The sequence below is a fragment of the Equus quagga genome, chromosome 3 (genome assembly GCF_021613505.1).
Source record: "Equus quagga isolate Etosha38 chromosome 3, UCLA_HA_Equagga_1.0, whole genome shotgun sequence".
NCBI lineage: Eukaryota > Metazoa > Chordata > Mammalia > Perissodactyla > Equidae > Equus > Equus quagga.
In genome coordinates this window covers 80264156-80287306 of record NC_060269.1, presented here as the reverse complement: position 1 = coordinate 80287306, position 23151 = coordinate 80264156, and the positions used below count along the sequence as shown (strand labels likewise).

Here is a 23151-nt window from a genome sequence, read left to right as displayed (position 1 = left end):
GAATTATTTTCTTCTTGATCCTGTGATCCTGAAATCTGATTCATTTAATTTTCATTGAATTTTGGAACTACTTTGTCAACTGTTTAATATATAATAAAAGGTGTGTGTATGTGTACATATATATATATGCATATATAATAGCTATGTTGATAAATTTGATATGAGTTAAATTTTGATCTGTTTTGTTACTCTGGAAATTTCTTTAGTGTCAACATTTCATTAATTTTTCTTACCTTTAAGTATCTGGGGAGCTGAGAGGAATTGTTCTGTTATTTTGTTTCTATTAGTACAAAGATGAAAACAAAGTCACTATATACTGTATATGTGATAGAGAATATTTCACTTGAAAGGTGTGAAATCTTTTTTTATACTTTGTGTCTGTTAGACTTTACATTTCCTTGCTCAAATAGATACTTTTTCTTAGTACTAATTTCAAGAACTATGTCAATCACTTGATAGCTACATGTTAAAATGAACTGTTTCAATTTATGTTAATTTTAGTTTTTCGTAATTTCGCAGTTTAAAACAAACCATAGATTTGCCCGTATTGAATAATAAATACACAGCATCCACTCATTCAGCTTGTGTTTTGTGAAGGTCTGTAGTGTGTCAGGCACACTTCCAGCATTAGGGTGTGGTAGGCAGGAAACAGACGTGGGCCCTGCCTCCACGGATCTAGCTGTCAATACTGTTTTATTGATTTTAGATCCAAATACTTGTTCTTGTGTACTAAGAATTTGACAACCGATAGTAATCAAAACCTAACTGAACTTACAATATCTATTGTATTTATTGCTTTACTTCCAGATTATGAATTCCAGCACTCAGTACTTTTCAGTTTGCCGAGGGATATTTTTTTTTTATTAAAAAGTGATTTTAATAAAATGTTCTCCAAGATATTTAGTTTTTTAAAAGTTGTAGTAAAATATCCATATCATAAAAGTTAACCATTCTAACCATCTTTAAGTGTACACTAAGTTGCTTTAAGTACATTTACAGTGTTGTGCAATCATCACCACTATCCATTTCCAGAATTTTTCCGTCATCTCTAATAGAAACTCTGTATACAATCTTTAGTTTTAAGTATTAGAAGAATATTGGTTATTTTCTTTGTTTCTATTTTTGGGCCTCATCTCACCTGTCTTCCATCAACCCAATATTCAGTGTGATCTGCTTGTACTTGGTGAATTCTGAGCTTGTCATTTGAATTAGAATGGTTTCTTTTTATTTGTACTTTTCCATTTTTTTAGGTATCTATTAAAATTGCATCATCTTTCATTTTACTGCAATTTTATATTTGCTTATTTTGGAGCAATGAAAAGATACATGTGAAGTTTGAGGGAGATCTAGCTAAATAATGTAAACACATAGAAAATTTTATAGAGAAGGCAAGGAAGACTGGGGATTAAAGCCTGTGGTACACACAAAGTCTGACAGTCTCAGTTCCCTTCCCCTTCCGCTCAGTGCCTGGAGCAGGAGGCACATCCAGTGTAAAAGGTACTTGGGCCTGTGATCCAGAATCACTCAGTCCCCCAAACGCTGGATGTCAATCGGACTCAACAGGAAGAAGTGTTCAGTGGGTCCTCCATCTGTATTACTCTTTGTGTTCAAACAAAAGTAAAGCTGTTTAAAGAGTTTTAAAAATTATTTCTAAAGGAGTGTTAAATACCCTATTCACATTACATTCCTTTTCTGCTGAAACGTTTCCTTGACTTCTTCATTCATGACAGTCACACACTACTGTTACACAGTAAAGAAATGGAGGAATTATCAGGGAACCTTTTTCAGAAAATTATTTTAGATTTTTAGAGAGCAAATAAGAATTTAAGAAAATAAACATGAAAGTCATTTGAATTTTAACTTTATAAGCAAGATAATTTTTATTACTTTGTCTAATGGTATATTTATATACTTTTCCTTCAAAATAAGGAAAAGTGTAATTTTCATTTATGTTTATTATTGTTTACTTTTTAAAGAGTGACACTTCTAAAGAAATCTCTTTATTACAGCTAAAGGATGGCGGCAAAGCATCCCAGGCGAACGTAAGAATAGGCGATGTGGTTCTCAGCATTGATGGAATAAGTGCTCAAGGAATGACTCATCTCGAAGCCCAGAACAAGATTAAGGGCTGTACAGGCTCTTTGAATATGACTCTGCAAAGGTAAATTGCTTTCTGTTTGGCTTTGAGAGAGAAAACAACACTGAGGAATGTGTTTTTGTGTGTCTGACTCATGGTGTTAACTAAGAAGCAGTTTCTGCTGCCATTATTTCAGGTAGATAAATAAAAAATAGAATGGCTCTTAAATTGGGTAATGAAGCAGAACGAGAATTGGTGAAAGCTTTTGGATTATGCATTCACATACTCATAAAAATTGTGTGTAGAGTTTTAGAGAATTTAAGAATTCCTGAAATTTCTCAGTGGAGCACAGACTAAGGATTCTTATTATAGGGTAAAACTCTTGACCTTAATATTCTGGGCAGTATATTAGATGGTATTCTTTTAAAGTATGGTTTGGCTTTTCTTTTCCTTTTTTTTCCCTGAGGAAGATTCACCCTGAGCTAACATCTGCTGCCAGTCTTCCTTTTTTTGTATGTGAGCTACTGCCACAGCATGGCCACTGACAGACGAGTGGTGTAGGTCCGTGCCTGGGAACCAAACCTGGGCCACCAAAGTGGAGTGCACAGAACTTGACCACTAGACCATTGGTGCTGGCCCTGATTTCGCTTTCCTTAGTATGCCTTTTGCCCATTTTTTCCTAGATAGAAAAATAATTTTGTAATATACTTATTTGAAGTCCAGATTTTGTGAACTTACTGTTTTTTTAAAGTTACTCTGGCCTCAGTTATAAAATAGCTAATCATCTCATTGCTTATACTGCATCAGGGATTTTGAGCATCCCAACATTTGACCTGCATTGAAATCACCTGGATCCCTTGTTAAAAATACTGATAGGAGTCAGAACATCTGGAAGTAAGGATGAAGAAGTATATTTTAATATGGTCCCTGTGATTATTATGAATTATGAAGTGAGAACCTCTTCAGTATCTTGGTCTGAGGGGAAGGGAGGAGAAGGAGGGAATGGATGGAGGGTGCCTGAATGATAGCTCTGAACTTCAGGTTGTAAGGAAGGTTCATTCCCTGGGTGGTTATGGAGGGTTGTAAGGAAGTTTGTTTTTTGCTGATTACAAAAGTGTTCTCTGTTCTATAAAATTTGGAAAACACCATTTTTTCTTGCAAAATATCTCATGGTCTTGCGTAAGTTATCATGTGTGTTGTAAATCTTTAATAGGGGAATAACACATGGTACTTTCCAAATATATTTGGCTATTGAACCTTTTTTTTTTTGGAGTATTTCCTGGGACTGTTTAAAGGATATATACATGGTAAATTATATGTACTTGTCTGCAGGACAAGTGGTCTTAAAAAAGTTTTTATGTGGCCTGGCCCTGTTGCCAAGTGGTTAAAGTTCCACATAGTCTGCTTCAGTGGCCCAGGTTCACTGGTCTGGATCCTGGGTGTGGATCTGTTCTGCTCATCAGCCATGCTGTGGAGCCATCCCACATACAAAAAAATAGAGGAGGATTGGCATGGATGTTAGCTCAGGGCTAATCTTCCTCAGGAAAAAAACAAAAAAAATTTTATGAACTTAGACTTACTTTGATGTGTCATGACTTTCTTACCAGTTTCCTTTTTTTGGGTATTTTTTTTTTGTAGGAGAAATTACTTTCAGTAGGGCTGTTGTATTGAAGGTTATGTGTGTTTAAATTTTGATAGCTATTAGCTATACATTTTAATGCATATATGAGTAATCAATGAAAAAAGTAACCATACTAAAAAGTTTTGTTTCGATAGTATCCTTTCTGTTCTATATATTGAGACACATAACTAAAAATTAAGTGAAAGTAGTCATTTTTATTTATAGGCATTTTTACTAAGTATGAATTTTGAAAGGGAACCAAGTCAAGAAGCTTAACTTGTCTCAGATATTGACAAAACAAAACAAATACAGATGATTATGGGCAATTTCTCAAATTCTGAAGCTGAAAGTTTCTGGAGGGTCTAAGCTCTTTTCCTGGACCATATATTGTTTCTTTCACACCAGCCTACTTGTTTTTACATTGTGCGCCCTATTTTATGACCCAGGACCCAGTATCTTAATTTCTATTGAAAACACTTCTGGGTCCCCTAAGAATAGATGAAAACCAAATGTTACCTTATTTGGATGCATTTCCTATTTAAGTAATCTGCTACTGACTCTAATAAAGATTCTTTAAAGCTGCTTAGAAAATCTAATAAACCAACTTGTTATAAACATTTGGGGATGCTACTTAATCTTGTCTTCATATTTCTGAATACAGATATTCAGGGACCCAACATGTGAGAGAATTTTAGAGTCCTGTTATTATTCATTGTAATTCTGCTCAAGTTTTTGAACACTTCTTGTGTTAAAAAATGTCAGCCTGAAAAGAGATTTGTGTTGAAGAGAATTCATGGTATACAGTTGACAATGCTACTGAAAAAAATACTTTTTTTTGCCTTTTAAGAAAAAATAAAACTTCGAAGAGTTATCTTCATTTCTTTTCTATACTAAGGCCATTCTCTTCCTAAGTTCTGTTTCTTTCTCATATCAAAGCAAATATTTTTCTTTCACTTATTTCTGAATTCGAACCACGGTGTCCAACCAAACTGCTCTGCATTTTCCTTCCAAACTGAATGAGTTACAACAGTACTTTCTCTGTGTTCTTTTCTTCATAACATGGACTTTTCTTCATGAATATGTAGTACTTTCCTTTACAGACTACAGACTTGCCTTAGTCGGGTTTGCCTAGAAGCAGAACCTGAGATGGGATTCATGGGCAAGTGATATATGCAGGGAGTTCTTTCAGATGTTTCTTACAAGGGAGTGAGTGAAGCAGGATTGGGAAGAAGAAACTGAGATGAGCAAAGATGTGGTTTCAGGGATGTCTAGCCTCAGCTTGATCCAGGAGGGAACTTGGGAACAAAATTGTACCACAGAGTCTATCTTGCCTTGAGGCAAAGGATCTGGGCTTTTGTCCTGGCTTCCCTGCATTTATTAGTCATTGTCCACCAGCTGTCCTGAAAGAATGTGTGTGTGTGTGTGTGTGTGTGTGTGTGTGTGTGTGTGTGTTTATGTTTATGCAGGGGAAGGCTAGGAGGTAGCTTCTGTTGCTTCCACAGAAGGTTGCTGTTGTGAACCATTAACAGCAATGCAGAGAGCACCTCGGGGATGGGTGTACCAAACGAGCAGAAGGGTTCTAGAGGACCCAGGCAGGGCACCACCTGCATGTGCTGTGTCATTCCGTCTAGATTTGAGTCCCCTGCTTGGAGGATGAGGCTCTCTGTGACTTAGGCCTACTCAGATTGTCTTCTCCAGATCATCACACTCATCACTGAACGCCATGTATCCATTTAAGGCATGTTTCTTACCGTCCCACATGCCTTTATGTCCTCTCATGAAATTTGCTTCATCTGGAATGCCTACCCACCTCCCAGTACATGACTCCACATCGACAAACCTCATATCAAACCTCATCCTGCCCACAGTCTTTTCTTACTGTTGCAGCTCATTTATTTCTTTTCACCTCTGAACTCCATGACAGGTTTATACCATGCAATTCAGCATTTAATTATACTCTGGGTATAACCGTGAATAACAATGCAGATTCTGTGAGTCACATACAAATAAACCTAATTAGTTAATAATCATACCTAATACTGTCTATGTAATTAACTAATTACTCCATGTATATTAGTTCTCTTTTTCTAGCTAGACTCCTTGAAAGCAGACTATGTTTTTTGCGCTATTTGTATTTGACATCTTGTGTAGTTTTGTGTTTTTAGTATCTAATAAACATTTAATGGATACTAGCATTATTTCCCAAACTTGGAATCATTTATTTATTCCACAAATAATTTTTAAGCTCTCACTGTGTGCCAGGCACTGTCGTAGGTGCTGGGGACATAGGAGTGAACAGACAGACAGAAACCCCTGCCCTCATAGTGCTGGCCTTGTAGTAAGCGGAGACGGACAATGAACAAGTAAGGAAAAACCTGTAGGATATCACATGGTCGTAAGTGTTATGGGGAAAAATAAAGCATATAAGGGAGATAGGGAGTGCAGCGGTGGAAAATTGCAATTTAAAATGGAGTGGTCAGGGGCTGGCCCTGTTGCCTAATGGCTAAGTTTGGCGCGCTCTGCTTTGGTGACCTGGGTTTGGTTCCCGGGCACAGACCTACACCACTTGTTGCCAGCCGTGCTGTGGTGGCGACCTAGATAGAAATAGAGGAAGATTGGCACAGATGTTAGCTCAGGGCAAGTCTTCTCAGCAAAAAATAAAAAATAAAAAATGAATAAAATGGAGTGATCGGGAAAGCCTTAGTGAGCAGGTTATTGGATTTGGGTCTTGAGTGTCCCAGGCAAATGGAAGAGCTGGTGCGGTGGTCTGTCAGGGAGGCCAGTGTGTCTGGAGCAGATGAGTAAGGGCAGAAGTGAGGTCAGAGGTAGATTTTTAGGGCCTTGTGGATCACTGTAAGAAATGAAATTGAGTTGTCCTGGACCTATAAGAAATTGTGAGAAAGGCTTGGAGGGTTAGAACTGCTTGGCCAGATGTACAGGAGGGTTTGGGAGAGAAGGGACTCCGTTATTGGGAAGAGGGGCTGGAGGAAGGAGCAGACCCAGGCTCTGTCCAGTGTGGACAGGGCGGCGCTGCCCTTTCCTCTAGGCTGTAGACACCCTGGGTGACTACCGTGGCTGCTCGGTTCTGCTCCCTCCACACAGGAATCCCCAGGCACGAATGTGAAAGAGAAAACCCACATTTGTTTTTGAGATGAAAATTACCAGCAGTTTTGCTTTGTGAACTTTTTTTGCATTAGGTATTATTGTTATGTATCTGTTAAAAAAAAAAATATATATATATATTTATATTTAATTGATCTCTCCTTTAGGTCCAACTGCAATATCCTAGAATAGGATTTAGATAAGAAAAAGTGGGATAAAGGTACTCACATGGTTAAGGTTATTTTGCAACTGTTTTTTCTAACTAGTCTAAGTTGGAGGTATATAGTAAAGCAGGTGTATTGTCTCTCTGTGATATCCTAAAAAAGAAGACTTGACTCGCTCTATTCTGGGTATCCTAATGAATATAGAGTTGTGGAAGATTTCATTTTGATTTGTCTTTTATCCTTGGAACAGATTGGAAAATTGTTTTTTCTGCAGCTGGAACTGATTCTAAGAGTACTGCAAGTGGACAATGAAAATTTCTATTTAAAATTATTTTTCCTCTTGGGGAAATTAGGCAAATAGCAGTGTGCTTATTTTTAAATATCAAATGCATTTTGCCTATGCTTTTGATCCAAGTCAAAGTGGATCATTTTTTAAATTACATTATTCAGCTAATAAAAGGAAAATTACTTTCTACAGCTTTGATGTCTATTAACTTTATTAATTGTATTAGAGTTGGATTCCGTGAATAAGATTTTTAACTATTTCATTTTCTTTCAGTAATTCAATTCTCTCCACAACATAGATAAACTTGTTACTAACTTACTGTATGAATTGGGGCAAGTCACTAAACTTCTGGGTCCTAATTTTCTTGACTGTAAAATGAGGTCATGGGTGATTTCTAAGTTCCCTTAAATTCTGGTTCTTGTTCTGGTTTTTCAGCTTGAAATGGCTAAGTTCCCTTGAGCTTGTTGTTAGATCAAACTAACTTAAGCTTGCTTATTTTGGCTGAGAGAATCAGGAAATTGGACTTTCTTCTTTGGAGTTATCTTAAACTGTGCCAGCTTGGCTAAGTGACTTGTACTGCTCTGCTGACTTTAAGGTGAAAGGTAGGTCAGATGGATATTCAAACAGCATTTAATCGTTAAGAGATACTTTATATGTTTGTCCTTATTTTATATTTTTGAATTAATCCTCTTGGAATCACAGAGAATATCTATATAGCTTTTCTAATCTTGCTTGTTTTTTACCATTCAGGTAGTGGCACATCTGTGTTTTGTTTTGTTTGTTTTGTTCCTTAGACTTCATTTAGTGTATAACTTGTTATGATTGGAAGTGAAAGATCTAGAACGATTGAGTTTTGAAAAATATTGATGTACTCTCTTTTTGACTCCCTCCTCTTCCTCATCCTTCAAACAACAAAAAATTGTCAGAGATCCAGTAACTACTACTAGTGAATGACGGATTGGAATAATTTAAGTTACAGGAAAAAAGAAAAAGCCGCTTTTGTATCAGACTGAAGCTATTAGCTATCTTTTGTTTCATTTTAGCAGATTGCTTAACATCCGTTTACTGTTAGCTTTATGGGTTCAACTCTAGTCTTCTTTTCACTAATAGGATAGGAATAGGAAGTATCTTTTTTTAATCAAAGTTTCCAGTTTCCTATCAGGGATATTTCAATTCATGTGAATTAAAAGACATTTAGTTCGATTATCTTTTCTTTTAATTGGAGTTGCATATTATCCCATTTCAGGTGACTCTTTTCCCCTTGGTATTTCACATGCTTTTCTAATGTCTGTTTTGCAATTTAGGCGTCCCTGTTTTTTGTTTGCTTGTTGGTTTGTGTTGGTTTTAGTTTTATTTTTTAATTCTTAGATTGAAGGATGACTATTTTCAGGACTGAGTCTGATTGCATTTCCTGCATCATTAAAATAAGAAGTGCCACTTAGGAAAGGGAAGGAGGACAAGCATGCGTTGACATCTCTTTCTGCAATCTTCTTTTATATATCTCCATTGAGAAAGGAGTTAACATACCCATTTCTCAGATGAGTACATTATGGCTTCTAGAGTTTATCTGACTTGCCTGACAAACCTAGGTCAGTTCAAAGCCTGTGCCCTCCCCACTTTCTTTGCTGTAGCAAGGACTTCATGACTATAGTCTCCTCATAAAATTTGATACATCAGGACAGTAACACAATAGGAGTAACTGACTCTGATTAACTTGTAAGCAACAGCATCTCTGTCCAAATGTACTTTTCATTTTCACTCTACCTCTCAGTATTCTATAATAAATATTGTACCTAAATTATTTTCTATGTGATTCATAAACCCTATATATTAGAATGAAAGTAAAAAAAAAGGGGGCTAGGCTGGCCCCGTGGCCGAGTGGTTAAGCTCGTGAACTCCACTGCAGGCGGCCCAGTGTTTCGTTAGTTCACATCCTGAGCACGGACATGGCACTGCTCATCAAACCACGCTGAGGCAGCGTCCCACGTGCCACAACTAGAAGGACCCACAACAAAGAATATACAACTACGTACTGGAGGGCTTTGGGGAGAAAAAGGAAAAAAATAAAATTAAAAAAAAAAAAAGAAAAAAGGGGGCTAACTAGTTTAGTGGGCCTCTACATAGGAGAGTTCATTTGGATACTGACTTGTGTAAATTGTTGCCTGTCCTAAATCAGAATATCATCTTTTCTTTTTCCTTTCCAAGTTTGCAAGCCTGTTGACTGTATTTGCTAATTTATTTCTCTACTAGAGTTTGAAGATTTAGTTCTTCAGCAGGCCTCTATCTTTGTGTTCCGGGAATAACTAAAGACTCGGGAATTTTTAAAAATATGTTTTTAGGAATATTTGCTCAATATGACACTGTCAATAACCAGATCAATCAGCAGACATAGAAGAGAAATACTTATCTCATAGCTCTTTTCCTTCAGTTCACTGGGGATAAAGATTGTTGAAAGTGAACTTGAAGGCTCAAGTTAGTTCATCTTTTTTGGTAGTCTGTAGCAATACGACAGTAGCAGATTTGGTAAATATGGGTTGGTCAGGGTATATTTTGCATTTTGAAATTCATCTCTTTGAACTTTACATCTTAAAAGTGTGCAGTTATTTTTTAACATAAAAATCTTATTTGTTCCTCCAAAGGAAAAGTTATTTCAATCTATAATCCTTTGGGAAAACAATTCTAGGAAATAATACATTTAAAAACCTGTTTAGGGGCCATCCTGGTGGCACAGCAGTTAAGTTTGCATGTTCCACTTCAGTGGCCCGGGGTTCACCAGTTTGGATCCTGGGTGTGGACCTACACGGTGCTTGGCAAGCCATGCCATGGCAGGCATCCCACATATAAAGTAGAGGAAGATGGGCATGGATGTTAGCTTAGGGCCAGTCTTCCTCAGCAAAAAGAGGAGGATTGGTGGTGGATGTTAGCTCAGGACTGATCTTCCTCCAAAAAAAAAGCTTTAAAGCTTTATTGAAATTTTTAATATGTAGAATTTTTTGTATGTGCAGAATTTTAAAAGAAGGGGAATGATAATAACACTGGCTTTGAAATCACTGGCAAACTTGATAGAAACCTTGGTTCCACCACTTCCTAGTGTGTGACCTTGGGCAAGTTATATAACTGAGTTTCTGTTAGCCATTTGTAAATGGGCATGGTAACAACTGCCTTCCAGGGCTGTTAGAGAGATTAAATGAAATAGCACATGTCTAGAACCTAGGACATAAAGATAAGTTTCCTCTCCTTTCTTCTTACTTCTCCCCTTGTAGGTGAGTAATAGTTTTGTATCCATTGTAAAGTCACTTCTAGGAGATCATATTTATTTTGTTTCTTAGCAACAAAATGGCTGTGATTGGAGGGAAATAGGGAGAAAATGAGAGGGCAGTCTGGTAGGTAGTTATCTGAGTAAGCCAGGAGATGACGATGCACGTGTTAGAAGAAAGGATTGTTTAGTCAAGTGAATGATTTTGGATCATACAATTGAAATTAAAGCTTTTTAAAAGAGTGTGGTGGCTACAAACATTGTGCTTTACTGCCAGCTAACTGCTGCTTTGGTTCAAAATTATTGTCTTAACCACTAATTTATGGCAGCAAACAGAAACCGGTACACACCTAGTCTTGTTTACTCTGCTAATTCCTCTTGTTTTCCTTAGAGGAACAATGCAGATATAGTTTCTCTCTTACTGTGGCTTAAGTCAGAAAGACAAAAAAATGAGTTTTTCTCTCACTCTCCCACCCAAATTTATGTGTATTCCCTTTAATTTCCTGAGTAGCATGTTAAAATCAAGCTAAATTACTAACTTTTGGACTGTGTTTTTATGATACATTTAGAAGTAATTTTCTCTTAAAACCCTTCATCAACACTAGTATGAATTACTTAAGTTTAGTGGGAAAAAAATCCCATAATGTTCCAAATTTTAAAAAATTGGACTTTCCCTCCAGATTTACCTTATGACCATAAGGGGTAGATATAAAAAGAGGCAGTTATGATTTCTGCCTTTAAGGAATTTATCATCTTTTCATTGGGATAAGAAGAGACAGAAAGTGTTACAGGAGTTCAGAGGGCAAAACCCCCTTCAAATGGAAGGTTTCCTGGAGGTGCTGAAACTTGGACCAGGCTTTGAGGGAAGAGGAGGAGATCTCAGAAGGAGGCATACCCTCTGAAGTCATGTGGAGGTCGCCTGTCCCCAGGTATATGTTGGGATGAGCATGTTGATCAATTGGAAATAGAGATAAGAATAAAAGGAAAATTAGATGAGAATACTGCTTTGCAAGGTCTTAGACACTGAGGTATTAAAAGTTTTCATCAGAAAAGTGCCATTTTCAGGGCAATATTTAGTGAGAGTGTTTGAAAGAAGGTGAAAAGACACCAGAGGCAAGGAGACTGGTCAGGCGAGTATTGCAGTAACTTGGCTACCTGAGGGCTTGAAATGGAAAACAGGAGAAACGGGAGAGAGGGGAACTTGTGAGCAGTATTCTAAGAGCCACAGGAATGCTGTGGATATGAGGAAAGAGGGAAGAGCCAAAGATGGCTCCGGTTCTTAGCCTGCTGGACCCGGCTCTGCTCTCCTTTCACCCTCCCCTGCTCTTCTGCTCACTGGAGTCTGGCTGCAGCTCCTGTCGTGATCCCAAAACTGCTTCTCACTGGAGGTCCCACAGATCCCTCAGACTCAACCTGGTCAGAGTGAGCTCTACCCCTTGGCTCAGCAGTTTGCATCTCCTGCACTTATCTTGGTGAACAGCCCACCATGCACCCATTACCCAGATGAGAAAGACTCATTCCTTGCCTGAACCCCCCACATTCATCTGTAAGCATCTGTTCAGTAGCATTTGTATACATCTCAAAACACACTGTGAATGGAACAGAATAAATCAGTGTGGCCTTAGGGTGTGGTGGTGGTGGGGAGAGGCACAGCTCCTAGTCATAGTATCTTAAATGGAAACCTTTACGATCCATTTGTTCAGCGTATACATAGTACATCGCTTAACAGTTGGGATACATTCTGAGAAATGTGTCATTGTGCAAACATCACCGAGTGTACTTACACAAACCTAGATGGTATAGCCTACTACACACCTAGGCTATATGGTACTATATACCATCGTATATGCGGTCTGTCATTGACTGGGAGGCCATTATGGGCACATGACTGTACTAAGTGAACACTTGCTGTGCTTATCACTGCGGCTAGAAGGGAAGTCCTCACACCTGCCTTCGAGGAGCTCACAGTGTGGGGCACTGGTTTCTAACTTTAAATAAGAGCCTTTTTCTAACATCAAATATTTCATGAGCAGCTCTTCCCCCACCACATTAATTGTAGTTTTAGTAACTGCAGATTTTATAAATACTGTATTACAGTTTTAAATGAAGAGGAAGACTTTTTACGTTTATATACAAGAATCTACGTTTATGTAAAAATCCAGTGTATACAAGATTTAAGCAGACTTTAAACAGTGATTAGTACACAGATGAATTCATGTATCACTTATGAAAACTTGAAACTGTGTGCCAGTTACCTCCATCTGCTTCAGGTGTCGTTCAGAGGCTGGGAACCACTGGCTAACAACGTTTTAAGCCGTCTGAAGGTGGAGACAGGGAAGCGGAGACGTCTATCCACAGGCGAGACTGAGAGACAGCATGAGGGTGGGGAGGGAAAAGGAGACAGAAAGACATAGCAGCAGGGCTGTTGAAGGAGTAACATGAGAAGATTTTCCTGATCACATCTGCTTATCTGCAGATTAAAGGGACCATGATTCCACAGGATTGGATTCTACCAAATTACCTTCATCATCATTTTAACAAAGAAAAAAAGCTTAATTTCATAGTTTTAAAATGAGAAGCATACAGTATTTCCTTGTATAGAAAGGAGTATCTGAGTAAGCACACTGAGTGGCAAGAAGGTCACACCCAGCTCTTGAGAGCAGAAATAATGTTCTATTTATTACATACTCCAGTGTCTACCACCATCGCTTGGACATAGAAGATACTCAAAAAGTATTTATTGGACTGGCCCGGTGGTGCAGTGGTTAAGTTCCCACATTCTGCTTCCGTGGCCTGAGGTTCACTGGTTCGGATCCCAGGTGCAGCCCTATGCACTGCTTGTCAAGCCATGCTGTGGCAGGTGTCCCACATAAAATAGAGGAAGATGGGCACAGATGTTAGCTCAGGGCCAGTCTTCCTCAGCAAAAAGAAAAGGATTGGCAAATGTTGGCTCAGGGCTAACCTTCCTCAAAAAAAAAAAAAAAAAAAAATTATTGCATTGAGTTGTAGAGAATGCTACTTTTAAAAGTGTAGTGATTTTTGAGCCAGCCCTGATGGCCTGGTAGTTAAAGTTTGGTGCTCTTACTGCTTTGGCTGCCTGGGTTCGGTTCCCAGGCCTGGAAGCACACCACTCATGTGTCAGTAGCCATGCTGTGGTGGCAGCTCCTACAGAAGAACTAGAAGGACTTACAACTAGAATACACAACTATGTACTGGGGCTTTGGGGAGGAAAAATAAAAAAAGGAAGATTGGCAATAGATGTTAGCTCAGGGTGAATCTTTGCTGGCAAAAAAAGAAAAAATACAGTAATTTTTGCTACTTTTGCCTGATAAATTTAGAATAATTCACAAGAAGTTATTAGTGAGATAGAATGACAAACTGGTCATTCTTCTGTATTTAATGGCAGCAGTCTCCTTGGAGTTCCAAATACACTTTTTTTTTTTTTGAGGAAGATTAACCCTGAGCTAACATCTGCCGCCAGCCCTCCTCTTTTTGCTGAGGAGGACTGGCCCTGAGCTAACATCTGTGCTCATCTTTCTCTGCTTTACATATGGGACACCTACCACAGCATGGCTTGACAAGCAGTGCCATGTCTGCACCCGGGATCTGAACCAGCGAACCCTGGGCTGCCAAAGCGGAACATGCAAATGTAACCGCTGCACTACTGGGCTGGCCCCTCCAAATGAATGTTTTTGCCTATAGAATCAAGCTTTTGAAAGGATTGAAATTCAAGTCATTCCCAACTGTTTCCAGTGGCTGTTGTTGCTGTTAGGGTCTCAAAGACTGGAATAGTTTAGGCTTTACATGAGTTGAAGATTAAATGAGAGTGCGTGGCTGTGCAAAAGATATATGCGGCCCAGTATCTATACTGTCAAACTTTGTAGCTTACTTTTTCTTTAATATATTTTAAAGCCTGCATTTTCACAGTAAACCAGCTTTGTGAACAGGTGTCTAAATGTTACTAGTTCTGATAATTTCTTTTACCAGCCATGATCCCTATTAACAGTCTTTCTCTGAAATTTAAATGCGTATAAAAATAGTCTTTCATTTATCTACTTTTGTGTGTGTGTGTGAGAATTTTAATTTCTTGGATAATACACCAAGAGTTCATGTCTGCCTTACAATAAAAATCCATAGATGATAATCTTAGATTCAGTGGCGGCGCCTCTTACAATTGAGTCTGCCTTTCTTTACTCTGTTTTGGCTGGAGTTTATAGCATTGTCTTCCTGTGTAATTCATCCTGTTAACAGTGAATCTGAGGGACTTTCCAGGTTCTTTTGTTTTACTGGAATTATGTTGTATAATCTGTGCTTTGAAATAACGGATTATTTATTAGTCCAGAGTGTTTTTGTTATCCTGAGACTATGTTTGGTTACCAAATTATTCTTAAAACCAAGAAAAGTATCTTTGTATTTGAAAGACAAGCCAGTTAAATGCCTGTTTCAAAGTAGGAATTTAATCTCTTTGACACACTGAAATACAGGAAAATATCTCTTTTCCAGATTTCATAGGTTCTATAATGCTTGTGTAGATTTCATTTTCTAACGGGAAGCCTGTTTGCTCTGGGAGGTAAAGAATTATCTCCAAGGGATCAAAGTGAATTGTTCCTTTATTGAAATTTTGCTGTGATGTTTTGGATTTTGCATGTAATTTCTATTGCTGTATAATATTTACAGTTGAAATTATTTTGGTATTATGCCAAAAAGAGTTCATTTTTTATTCTTCCTTTAAAGAAGCTTATATTGGTTAGAACAATATTCGTGTTTCAAAGAACTTTAGATAATAGTTTTTCTTCTGAGATATTTGATGGAAAAAGTGTTAAAGGTGCTAGGGAAGCGATTTCAGTCTTGTTGCTTAGTACACGGACAGAATTTAGTTAAGTAAAGCATATTAAAGAAAAAGAAACTGGGAGTTTTTGTTGTTGTTGAGGAAGCTTAGCCCTGAGCTAAAATCTCTTGCCAATCCTCCCCTTTTTTTGCTTGAGGAAGATTTAGCCTGAGCTAACATCTGTGCCAGTCTTCCTCTATTTTATTTGTGGGTCACCCACCACAGCAGGCTGACGAGTGGTGTAGGTCCATGCCAGGGATCCAAACTTGTGAACCTGGGCTGCTGAAGCAGAGCACGCCAAACTTAACCACTATGCTGTGGGGCCAGCCCCTTGTTTTGTTTTTGTTTTTTTGCTGAGGAAGATTTGCCCTGAGCTAAGGTCTGTTGCTTATCTTCCTCTTTTTGCTTGAGGAAGATATGCCCTGAGCTAACATCTGTGCCAATCTTCCTCTATTTTGTATGTGGGTCGCTGACAAGTGGTGTAGGTCTGTGCTCAGGAACTGAACCCAAGCCAACAAACCAGAGTGCACTGAATTTAACCACTAGGCCACAGGGCCATCCTCCAGAACTGGTGGTTTTAAATTCTTACTCTAACACATTCCTGAGCTGGGAACTTCATATACGTTAGTCATTTAATCTTCATAGCAATTATTGTCACAGATATTCTCACTCCACTCTACAGAGAGGCTCAGTAAGTACTTCACAGTCACACAGCTTGTAAGTACATACATCCAAATTCAAGCTCATTTCTGTTTCCCTCCAAAATAATGATTCTACAACATCACACTGTCTCTGTAAATAAGGAATTTTAAAGAGTATTTTTATTGTACAGTCATCGTAATGCCTGTTGTCTGAAAGTTCATTTTGCTCTTCCAAATACACCACAGTAAGAATTTTTGCCATTAAATTTGTTCCATAGGAGGCAGAGAAAGAGGCAGTTATGGAGACATTTGTTTGAGATTCCAGTAATTTCCAATTCCATGGAAAATATTAGCAAGGAGTCAATGCTCTTTGAAAAATTTGCTTTTTTAGAAGTTCACAGAATATTACCTCATTCATTCCTTTAACAACTCCAATGTATGCCTTCTCTGGATAAACTAAGCAGCTTTAATAATATCTTCATCTGTGAAACAGTTTTTCAGTTGAATTGCAATGCATAGCCAAGTTCAAGTGTAGAGGACAGACCTCATAGCTCCACAGCGTTTCAGACTGCGAAGCAGCTCCACTCATCAACCAGTGGAGCCTCTAGTCCACTGGCCGCGTTTGTCTCTAGCTATTCATCAAAACTTCTTTTTGATCTGTGTAAAGTAAACAGTACCAAAGTGACAGCTGTGTGACAGTGGTGACACGGGATCGGAGTTGTGCCGCAGGGAGGAAAGGAGGAACACACAGGTGTTAGCCTCTGAGCTTCACCTTCTCGCCCGGCCGGTTCCCCCTGCTCTGCTCTCGCCGTCTCTTTGTGGTCTGATGACAGTGTGTCTTTAGGTGTCTTGTCAGTGTCTCCTGCTGAGAATGGAAATATGCTAGATTTAGCCGTAAACTGGTTTATAGCAAATACCATAACTATTAAGGAAAACAACATGTTTTCTCTTTTCTCCTACTTTAAGTTGCTCATTTTGCTGCATTTCTTTCTTTCTTTAGAGCCTTAAAATTCGTCCACTTGCCTCTAAGGTGTCAAAATGTCCTCCCCAGATTACACATGTCTGGAGCTTGAATAAACCGTATGTAACTGAAATACAGAAATAGGAAAAATGTTTCTGTTAGTTTCAGTGGACATAGAGACCTTAAAAATGCTAAAGTACAGCCCCCCCCCACAACACACACACAAACAGATGGGATGGTGGTGATGGCAGGAAGGAGCAGAGTAGCATTGTTCAGTCACCTGAAGTTTGCAGTTCTGAAAAGGAAGAATTTTTTAGACTAAGGGCAGTGAGAAAGTTTGCTGGAATCCTACAGAAGAGAGATCTTAGTTCAGAGTGATTCCAGTTCAGAGTGATTCCGTGATTAAAATACAGGGCAAGTTATAAGTTAGCACAAAAAGTACTCAGTTTTCCCGGGAATCAAATGAGATGAGCTGAGCTGGAGGTTGGGATCAAGCATAAATTAAGAAGCTTGAAAGAACTGTAAAAACCTTAGCAGTATGTGAATGAGTAACAGGATGATCTGAGTTTTCTGTGACTTATACTTATGCGTGTGTATATACACGTAATATATGTATGCATAATGTACAACTCATCCCCCTGAATTCCTTTGTAGAGTAGAAAACTGTATATGTGCTTTAGGCTGCTGACTGCATTTTTCTGGCCTAAGAGGTCTTTTATGGGGAATGGAGAAATGTAGGGGAAGATTGGGGCCATGATGTGTGAGAGAGAAAGCACTCTCTTTTCCTCACTCCCTTTGTCCGTCTCTTTAACTACAGTGTCTTTAACTACAGTGGTGTGCTTGTGACTATGCTAGGATCATGGAATAGGTAGAGAAATAAATGCTTCTCTTAGTTCAGAAGCCTCTAATGAGAAGAAACAGATATTTTTATAATACAGGTCGACGATTGTCAGAATGTTTGTATATTCAAGTAGCTTCAGAGCAGAGAGGAAGGAGTCTGAGGAGGCAAAGCTGTCCGTGAGATGACGCGCGGGTTGAAGCTTGAATATGGAATAGGGGCTTGCCAGGGGGTCACAAACAGGAGGAGGAAAGAAGGGATTCTAGGAGAGAGGACAGCCTAAGAAAGCCACACTCTGTTCTGAGTCAGAAGTTGTCAGTATGTTGTCACTAACACTACTAGTCAGTGGTTCATTATGGCTGAAAGGTAGTTTTTGAGAGCACATGAAGACTGGGAGATGGTTAGAGGGTTAAGAGGGTTCAGATTCTTAGAAAAGATCTCAGCTGCCTTGAGTAAAATTTTGAATTTTGATTCTTAGTTAATGGGAAACTATCGAAGAGTTGTTTCGCAATACAATAACAACAGGTTTAATAATAATAGTTAACACATTGAGCAGGTACTATATGTCAGGCGTTCTTTTAAATGCTTTACATATAACTCATCTCATCCTTTCAAGAACTCTGTGAGGCACAGGTGATGTTATTTTCCTATTAAAGATAAGGAAATGGAGGGAAACCCTGCCTGAGGTCAGCCTCCAGGGTTACAAGCCCAGGTCTTCTGGCGGTGTGTGATATGTGGAGGGCCGAGAAAGGAGGAGACAGGTTAGGAGACTATTTCACAAGTGTAGGTGGGGCCTGCTGACGGCCTGGGCTAGGAGAGGGTCTGGGCAGAGTGAGTTCTGGCTGTGAGGGTGAAGTTCCAGAGCTGGCTGAGTAACTTTCTGTTGAGCAGCTGTGCTGATCCGTGTCTTACTGCCTCCTTTCTATTGCTTATCTCCTGTTCTGTTGCTTTTGTTCTCTCTTCTCTTCTCCCATTAATAATGCTTATTAACTCATTCTTTTAACAAATATTTGTCAGGTTTTTAGTTGTTGTGAACCTACATTAATCCTTGTCCAGTGACAGAAAAAAGACAAAAAGTGGGATAAACACAGAACCTGTCATTCAAGTCAGTGTGAGAAAGGCCGTCAGCATGAACAGACTCCTGGAAGAGCCAGGGTCATTTGACTGTGCCCTTCATAGGGCCATTGTGTATTCTATTTTTGGGAGTGTGAAATACTTTATGTCCGCTAACACGCACACTCCTTCCAAATTTCCCAACACTTTTGCCTTAAGAGAAAAAAACTCATTGATGTAAAACCTCGTTCACATCTGCTACTGGGCTGTCAGCTCCTAAGGACAAAGGCTGTGCGCATCTTGCTTTCAGCCTTGCATCCTGACCTTTCCTGTAGACTCGCCCCTGGTGTGTGCTAAAATATTTGTTGAATTGAGTATTGCATCTGAGGGTGAAAATTTCCTAAAAGTGCCTTTACCACAAATTAGGAAGTGAAAGCACGCAAGAGTACAGAAATGAGTGAGGCTACTGAGCACATGTTTGTGACGCTAAATAAAACTATACTAAATTGTAGCCACAGATTGGCAATAACAGTTTTATGGGGCAGCCCCATGCCACATCCCTCTCTGGGGACCCATAACTTTAATGTCTTCCTTTTTAGATCTTGTTTATATACTCAGCCCCTTTTTTCATCCATTACCAGCTGAGGAGTGAGGTAACTCATTCTCCTTTCTATTGCCTCCGCCCATTGTGAGAACAGTACTTCGTACACATCACCTCTGCCCACCTGGAGAGGGGGCTGATGGAAGATTCCGCTTCTGGCCTTCAGGTTACCTCCTCCCCTGGGCGTCAGAGTCTGTGCCCGATTCCTCCTGACGTGATATTCTTCGGGCCACAGTTGTCAACGAGCAGAGTGAGCTGTGCCATAACAGATCGTAGTCTCCACGTTCTCCCTCTTTACCTTCTGTCCTCAGGTGTGGCAGGTGCCCTGGGCAGGGGAGAGGCCTGCTGTTGTCTCTTACTGCCTGTTTCTTTTTTTTTCTTTTTTTTTTCAAGATTTTATTTTGTCCTTTTTCTCCCCAAAGCCCCCCCGGTACATAGTTGTATGTTCTTAGTTGTGGGTCCTTCCAGTTGTGGCATGTGGGATGCCGCCTCAGCGTGGTTTGATGAGCAGTGCCATGTCCGCACCCAGGATTCGAACCAACGAAACACTGGGCCACCTGCAGCAGAGTTTGCGAACTTAACCACTCGGCCGCGGGGCCAGCCCCTGCCTGTTTCTTTTTTATCTACTGTTTTGATAAGTGAATGGAGTCAGGGAGATGGAATTTAAAACAAGAGTCCCCCCTTTGCTCCAATACAAATCAGAAGCCCTGCATTTGGGCCTTACAGGGGCCTTGCACACGTAAAGGGTTTACTCTTAACCTCTCCTTTGCCTACAGTCTTGGTAGGCCGTAGCCAGCAGCAAAGGAGGTTTCAGCGATGCATCTTGCCTTCTGGGTGAGAGAAGGTTTGGGGACCGTCTGGTCAGTACACTTCATGGCCTGCTTAAGTGGCTGGTATGTCTCTTTGGGTTAGAAGAAATCTTTGTGCTTCAATACCTATACACTGAATCAATATTTCACTTATTGGCAATGAATCTTTTCCCTTTTCTTTTTTAAACCATTCACTCTGTTTTTACAAATTCAGCTGTTTCCAGTGATCTCAAATCCCTTTTATTTCATGTATTTAATATGTTAGGAGTGAATGGTATTCTTTCCAAGGCTACTGGTAAATTTAGCTTTAGCCTGAGTTGAAGAAATAAATAGGAAAATCGTTAAAAGAGAAAATTATTTGTCTTTCCTGGAAACAAAGCTTAATGGTTATAGTTGCTGATTTTTAAAATATATTTACTGGGATACCAAGTACACTTTGGCAATTCATTTCACGGTGAGGAAAGACATATGTGACATTTTCCACCTTGGAAAAATGCAAAAACGGACATTTGCATGTAGAATGGCTGCCCCTGGGATATATGGACTCAGTCATAGTAATCGCTGATATTGATTATATACTTACAGATCGAGGTGCTTTGAATACACTGTATCATGAAATCTTTTCAACACTCTTTTTTAGTACCGTGTTAGTTTCCTGTGGGTGATGTAACCAGTTGCCACAAACTGGGTGTCTTAATACAGCATTCCTGTGGCTCCATCACTCCTGTCACTCTGTCTCCTTCTCTTGGTGTGTCTGCGTCCCTCCTCTTCTGTATCTTACAAGGAGATTTGTCATTGGATTCAGAGTCTATTCAGGTAATCCAGGATGATCTCATCTCAAGATCTTTAACTTAATTACATCTGCAAAGACTCCCTTTCCAAATAGGGAACATTCACGGGTCTGGGTATTAGGACATGGACATAGCTTTTTGGGGACCACTATTCAACCCACTACAGGTACATACTCTTATTATCTGCATTCTCCAGGGAGACATTGAGTGAGTGGTGAATCTGTACGTCTCTCCAGCAGCACGCTGGGATGCCATGGTACTGTATTCTGCTCTATTTGTAGACGATCTGTTTTGAGGCATTACTTCTATGAGATCGAGTCCTTTATTTAATTAGGAATGATTTCACACTTGGTAAGATTTTTCTATTTGTTGCATAGTATCTGTTTTGGGAAGTATTTGCATAGGATCCATTGGTGAATTCTCTTGGTGCAAAGATTAGAGTTATCTTGCCAAGATTAACTCCAGCAAAAGAAAGACAGCTCGCTGCTTTGACAGCAGCGTAGACTTGTTTTTCTGGGTTAGCGAGACCAGTCAGAAACATCAGAGTTCTAATCCTGACATTGCTAGCTCTAGGGCTAGGGGCGAGTTACTTCAATTCTTAGAACTTCTGTTTATTTATCTATAAATTAGGAGTCCTTATTTTGTAGAGTAGTTAGATTAGTTGGAAAAGTTAAACCTGAGAATTTAGTAAGAAGTTTGCCTAAATTAAGTGTATAAATATTTTTTAAAATATAATTTCAACGTTTATGAATCTCTTCAGGCTTATTTAGACCTCTTTTTTTTTTTTTTTTTGGTGAGGAACATTAGCCCTGAGCTAACTGCTGCCAGTCCTCCTCTTTTTGCTGAGGAAGACTGGCCCTGAGCTAACCTCCATGCCCATCTTCCTCTACTTTATATGTGGGACGCCTACCACAGCATGGCTTGCCAAGCAGTGCCATGTCTGTAGCCGGGATCCAAACCGGTGAACCCCGGGCCGCTGAAGTGGAACGTGCGCACTTAACCGCTGTGCCACCGGGCTGGCCCCTAGGCCTCTTTAGCTAGTAATAAAAGTTATACTTCGGGGGCCGTCTCGGTTGGTGCAGTGGTTAAGTTCATGGGCTCTGCCTCAGTGGCCCAGAGTTCACGTTCAGGTCCTGGGTGCGGACCTACACACTGCTTGGCACGCCGTGCTGTGGCAGGCATCCCACGTATGAAGTAGAGGAAGATGGGCACAGATGTTAGCTCAGGGCTAATCTTCCTCAGCAAAAAGAGGAGGATCGGTGGCAGATGTTAGCTCAGGGCTAATCTTCCTCAAAAAAAAAAAAAGTTATACTTTTTAAACAATTCTATATGTCGTAAATGGTGGAACTTGCTCCTTTAAATTAAAAAAAATGTTAATATGTCAGCATCTTTTATTATCCATGTACATATATGATATCTTTTTAAAAGCCCAAATAATATTTGCTGTTGGCTGTTTGTGGTGTCTCCCTCGGCACACTTTGGTTTGTTGTTTGGTATGTTTTTGGTTTTTTTTAAAGGATCGTTCCACCTACCTAGTGCCTGACACACAGGCCAAAAAGGGAAAAATTACGAGAAAGAACGTTGCTGATATCACGTTATCAGATTGTTGTGCTTCCAGCATTTTGTGAGTGATAGCCCCTTCCTACGGAGACATTCTTGTCAAGGTTGGAGGTCACTGTTTCTGAGAGCGCTGTGTTCCAATTCTGAATAATATTTCCTGGACAAGAAACATGAGCATCCTTCATCTCATTGTCCTCTTCAGCAGATGCTTGTTGAGAACACTGGGTGCTGGATAAACAAACTGCCCCAGGCCCGGCGTTCTTGCTGCTTCTTGTTTGTCCTTCACAGTTGCCTAAGCCTGTGTGATAAGGTCATGGTGGTTGGATATAGTTTTCATCTATTTTGTGATGAAAAGAATTTTTTTCAATGTTGTCTTCTTATATCCTATTAAATAACTGACAACTGAGAATTTTTCAAAAATGTATGTTTTAGAAAACTGTTTTTTTTTGAAATTGTCTTATTTCTTGGCATCTTATAAAAACTCAGACTGTAGTCTTAATGTAATCTGCCCTAAATGGAACTGTTGGTTATATAATGTAAAAGCCTGTGAAGTTGTAAGCCCA

General features: G+C 39.4%; 1 protein-coding gene across 5 annotated transcripts in view; it reads left to right on the top strand.

Moving 5' to 3' along the window:
* Window positions 1–23151, top strand: part of PDLIM5 (PDZ and LIM domain 5) — a 197222-nt gene that overhangs the window by 57817 nt on the left and 116254 nt on the right. For all 5 annotated transcript variants that reach the window (XM_046657497.1, XM_046657502.1, XM_046657501.1 and 2 more), the window contains exon 3: window positions 2010–2161. In XM_046657497.1, coding sequence (XP_046513453.1) covers window positions 2010–2161 — 152 coding nt within the window. The remainder of the gene's footprint in view (window positions 1–2009; window positions 2162–23151) is intronic.